The sequence below is a fragment of the Zosterops lateralis genome (genome assembly GCF_965231275.1).
Source record: "Zosterops lateralis genome assembly, chromosome: 6".
Classification (NCBI taxonomy): domain Eukaryota; kingdom Metazoa; phylum Chordata; class Aves; order Passeriformes; family Zosteropidae; genus Zosterops; species Zosterops lateralis.
This window is the reverse complement of record NC_139761.1, coordinates 11107209-11112511: the sequence shown is the minus strand read 5'-3', so window position 1 is coordinate 11112511 and position 5303 is coordinate 11107209. Positions and strand designations below refer to the sequence as shown.

General features: G+C 63.3%; 1 protein-coding gene across 1 annotated transcript; it reads left to right on the top strand.

Moving 5' to 3' along the window:
- The first annotated feature begins 237 nt into the window (after nucleotides 1–237).
- Nucleotides 238–1730, top strand: DIO3 (iodothyronine deiodinase 3). The gene has a single exon (XM_083862679.1). It carries the CDS (start codon nucleotides 296–298, stop codon nucleotides 1118–1120), a length of 825 nt encoding a protein of 274 aa, XP_083718805.1. The 5' UTR covers nucleotides 238–295; the 3' UTR covers nucleotides 1121–1730.
- Nucleotides 1731–5303: the final 3573 nt, after the last annotated feature.

Below are 5303 nucleotides of genomic sequence, written 5' to 3'. Positions count from 1 at the left end.
CGCCTGATAGCGGCTGCACCCTGCTCCGGTGCACGTCCCTCGCGGCTCCCGCCGGGGCTCTCTCCCCTTTTGTCTGTGTATTTTTAGGTCATTAGAGTGGAGGGGTAGGTAATCCCCAGGCTCAAGTTCCAGAGGGGCGGGTTCTGGACGGAGGTGGAGTCACTTTTCATTTAAATCCCTGACTATAAAATGGGCTTAAAGAGAAGCGGGATCTCAGCTGTGCTGCACAGACCCCGGCACGCAGGGTGCGTGGGGGCCCCCCGGCAGCCAGCGCCCTGCAGCACAAACCGCTGCCATGCTCCACTCCGTCGGCGTTCACACCTTGCAGCTGCTCACACAGGCGGCCGCCTGCATCCTCCTGTTTCCCCGCTTCCTGCTCACCGCCGTGATGCTCTGGCTCCTGGATTTTCTGTGCATTAGGAAGAAGATGCTGACGATGCCCACGGCGGAGGAGGCGGCCAGCGCCAGCGAGGAGCCGCCCCCCGACGACCCCCCGGTCTGCGTGTCCGACTCCAACCGCATGTTCACGCTGGAGTCGCTGAAAGCCGTGTGGCACGGCCAGAAGCTGGACTTCTTCAAGTCGGCGCACGTGGGTTGCCTGGCCCCGAACCCCGAGGTGATCCAGCTGGACGGGCAGAAGAGGCTCCGCATCCTGGACTTCGCCCGCGGCAAGAGACCCCTCATCCTCAACTTCGGCAGCTGCACCTGACCCCCGTTCATGGCCCGCCTGAGGTCCTTCCAGCGCCTGGCCGCGCACTTCGTGGACATTGCCGACTTCCTGCTGGTGTACATCGAAGAAGCGCACCCGTCCGACGGCTGGGTCAGCTCGGACGCAGCCTACAACATCCCCAAGCACCAGTGCCTCCAGGACAGGCTGCGGGCGGCTCAGCTGATGAGGGAAGGGGCGCCCGATTGCCCCCTGGCCGTGGACACCATGGACAATGCTTCCAGCGCCGCCTACGGCGCCTACTTCGAGAGGCTCTACATCATCCAGGAGGAGAAGGTGATGTACCAGGGAGGCAGAGGACCGGAGGGCTACAAGATCTCGGAGCTGAGGACCTGGCTAGACCAGTACAAAACCCGGCTCCAGAGCCCCGGCACGGTGGTCATCCAAGTGTAAAAAGGACCTGGCAAGGAGCGCAGGGGTGGAGAGGCGAGGGCGGGCGGGAGGAGAGGTGGGGAGGGAGCGGAGCAGGCCGGCGGGTGGCAGGAGCTGTGTGCCTGCCCGCGGGGACACTCCAAGGAGGCTGCTGCGCGAGCTTTCGAGCAAGACGTGCCATAGTCCTTTCTCTATTCAAATCATGTTGATTTGCCAGCCACGCTCTGTCAATACTGTATTTCCATGTGCGTTTTGTAAATAAGTCTCTTTCTTTCCTTTTTTTTTTTTTCTTTTTTTTTTTTTTTTTTTTTTTTTCCAAGCGTTTACTATTTTTTAAGGAGGCTCTCTTCCTACGGGATCTGTTCCCAGCTGCGTGTGTGCGCGGGTGTGTGTCTGAAAAAGTTGTGTACAAGTGCTCCGTGCTGCCTAGCAAGTGCTAACTGGGATTTCTAGTATTTCTTTGTGATGACCGATTTTGAAATGGGTTTCTCTAATGCCAGGAAATCGCGTCTGATGTTGTCAAATACTAGAACTGCCAATAGCCAGAGCTGGACGGAATGTCCTATTTATGTGGGGGGGGTTTTGTAAGAGGTTCGTTCACCTTCCTTTTTTTTATGAATTTTTTTAAAGAATAAAGGTTGAGTAACAACACGTCTAAGGTTGACTGCCTTTCTCTATCTTCAGACCGCTACGTTCACTTTCCCTTTTGCCCACCTCGCCACATCCCCCCGCAGTGAGGAGGGGCAGGAGGAGCGGCAGGAGGAGAGGATGCGCTGCCGGGGGCTCGGGGGCGGCAGGAGCGCGCACCGCCCGCGACCCGGGGGAAAGGGAGAGCACTGGGTGTCCCCATAGGGAAACCCAAACCGCCGGGGCTCCTGGGGGAGGACACCGGTCAGGAGGACCGCGCGCTCCCCCAGTGACCCCGGAGAGGCGGCCCCGGATCGAGCCCTGGAGGGTGAAGGTGCAGGGCTGGCCGGCGCCGGGCGGGCAAGTCAGTCCCGACCGAAAACGGGCTGGGGAAGGCAGTCCTGGGCGGGAGAGCCGCCCCGCCGGGGACACCCGGTCTGGGGCACACAGGCGGGGCAGGACCGGAGCCCGGGCGGGGGAAGCGCCAATGGCACCTGCGGCGGAGCGATGCCGAGGGGCCCGGGCAGCGGGACAGCGCCCAGCCCGGCCCTGGAGCCTCAGCCCCACCCCGGGGGCTGCTATTGAAGGGGTGCGAGGTGCCGAACCTTGGCCCCTTGGATCCCGACAGGTGAGACAGGGCGTGGAGAGCATCCCGCAATCTTCGCAGGAGCCGTACAAAGCCGCTCAGAAACTGTGGGTCTTTAAGGACCACCCGTGGCGTCTCTGAACGCCTCCACGTCCCTGAGAGCAGCGTACGAGGCGCCCGAGCTGTTCGGCCCCTAAGTTTTGCAGAGGGGTGCCCGGCCCCAAGGCAGGGCAAGCGCGGACACCGCTCCCCGCAGCCGGGCAGAGAGTCGGGCCCGCAGCGTTAAACTCAACCTGCGGGAGCTGCTTTGTAAGGGCGTTACAGCCCCTGCCTTGACAATGCTCCTCTGGACCGCAGTGTTCCCAGGCTTGCAATATTCACGGTTTACACCAGCGCGCGTAACCGCTCCCGCCTCTGCCCGCAAGAAAAGCAGCACCGAGTGGTCCCTAACAGGGAGATCAGATGCTCCGGGCCCGCTCATCCGTCCCCTTCGCCCCCGCAGCCCCCCTGAAAGTGCTGAGGTGTCAAAAGACGCGGTTCAGGTGCCCGCTTCGGGCATTGCGCCTGCTCTGAGGAGCTCCAACCCCATTCAGCCCTTCTTCACCCCTCCTCTGCCTCCAGGAGCGGAGCCCCCGGCACCGGGCTCAAGGCACCGGTTCCGCCCGTCTCAGGTGCCTCCGGCTGCTGCTGGGGCGGCGGGGCGAGAGCCCACCCTGGGGCGGTCTTGCCTGCCCTGGCCGGGCGCTGGGCGCCGAGCTCAGAGCCCTCGGAGAAGTCCCGGAGCGGAGGGGAGGGAGCCTCGGCAGCGGAGCCAGCAGGAGAGGCTCGGCAGGGCATCACCCCGCTCCCCTGGCACCACCCCGCTCCCCCCGGCATCACCTCGCTCCCCCCGGCATCACCCCGCTCCCCCCGGCACGGGCAGCGCCCGCCCAGGCACGGCAAAGGTGCGTACTACAGGTGCGGGTGCCTGAGCCGCGGCCAGCCCCGCCAGTGCCTCCCGCCTGGTGCATAGGCATCTCAGCCTCGGCTCCCTCCCGCCACCCCACGAGGGATGAATGAGCGCTCCTCCCTTGGTACGGGACTCCCGAACACCAACAAAGCTCGCCCTGCCCCGCTGAGGGACAGCAGAGCCCCCTCTCCGCCCTGCTGCCCTGCCCTGCCCTGCCCCGCCCTGCCCTGCCCTGCTGCCCTGCCCTGCCCTGCCCTGCCCCGCCCTGCCCTGCTGCCCTGCCCTGCCCTGCCCTGCCCTGCCCTGCCCTGCCCTGCCCTGCCCTGCCCTGCAGCGCCTCCCCTGCCCCGCCCTGCCCTGCCCTGCCCTGCCCCGCTCTGCCCTGCCCTGCCCTGCCCCGCCCTGCCCTGCCCTGCTGCCCTGCCCTGCCCTGCCCTGCCCTGCCCTGCCCTGCCCTGCTGCCCTGCCCTGCCCTGCCCTGCCCCGCCCTGCCCTGCCCTGCTGCCCTGCCCTGCCCTGCCCTGCCCTGCCCCGCTCTGCCCTGCCCTGCCCTGCCCCGCCCTGCCCTGCCCCGCCCTGCCCTGCTGCCCTGCCCTGCCCTGCCCCGCCCTGCCCTGCCCTGCCCTGCTGCCCTGCCCTGCCCCGCCCTGCCCTGCCCCGCCCCGCCCCGCCCTGCCCCGCCCCGCCCCGCCCTGCCCCGCCCCGCCCTGCCCCGCCCTGCCCCGCCCTGCCCCGCCCTGCCCTGCCCCGCCCTGCCCTGCCCTGCCCCGCTCTGCCCTGCCCTGCCCTGCCCTGCCCTGCCCTGCCCCGCTCTGCCCTGCCCTGCCCTGCCCTGCCCCGCCCTGCCCTGCCCTGCCCTGCCCTGCCCTGCCCTGCCCCGCTCTGCCCTGCCCCGCCCTGCCCTGCCCTGCCCTGCCCTGCCCTGCCCCGCTCTGCCCTGCCCTGCCCTGCCCTGCCCCGCCCTGCCCTGCCCCGCCCTGCCCTGCCCTGCCCTGCCCTGCCCCGCTCTGCCCTGCCCTGCCCTGCCCTGCCCTGCCCCGCCCTGCCCTGCCCTGCCCTGCTGCCCCGCCCTGCCCTGCCCTGCCCTGCCCTGCCCTGCCCCGCCCTGCCCCGCCCTGCCCTGCAGCGCCTGCCCAGCCCCACGCACGTCGTGCCGTAAAAACCAAAGGCAGAGGAGCAGCGGGTCTCCTCTCCCTACTACAAGGGCAGCCTCTGTGTACGCGATTACTCTTTTTCTCTTTCTTTTCATTTTTTCTTTTTTCTTTTTTTTTTTTTTAACAGCTTAGTTTTCCTGACTTTACAATAAAGCCATTCTCTTCTTTCTCACCTCGTTATCTCTTTCCTTTATCCGCTTTTGGCAAGCTTTAGTTGTAATCCGAAGTTACGGGCAAGACCCGGGCACATCCCCACCCCAGCCTGGCCCCCAGGACGTTTTCCGGTCATACAGACAGAAATGGTCACTGTGGGCTTTAATAATAACAGAAACAGCCTCATCTTTACTCTCTACTACTAGCAGATCTTGGTCAAAGGCTATATGAGGTCAGGATTTTTTTTTCCCTAAATAAGTCAGCTTTCTAAAGCTACATTCCTCCTTTAAACCGAACACAGAGCTCTTATTTATCACTTTCCCTTTAATCAGCAACAGAAGAAAAATTTGCTATGAATTCCTGGAATCCCTGAAAGAGATCACACTTTTCCTTTGCACAAATCAAAGTTATCTGCTCCTATTATATCCTCCACTTAAAATGAATCATAAGCCTCCATCCCACTGAGCTTTCTCGGGGATACTTGTTTAGCACAGACGAGAACAATACGCTGTACATCTAAAGAGCCCAGGGCGGCAGAAGCCTCTCCGACTGATACAAAAGGATTGAGAAACGTCCTATCTTTAAAACGCATTTTTAGTGCCTTTCCACCTCCCTAGTGCACGACAAACAGAAGTCAGAGAGCGCAGAGAGATTTATCAGAGAGACATCTGAGTGGCAATTACATGTTCTGTCAATAATTAATTGAATTATGTCCTCATCATAATTGCATACAGT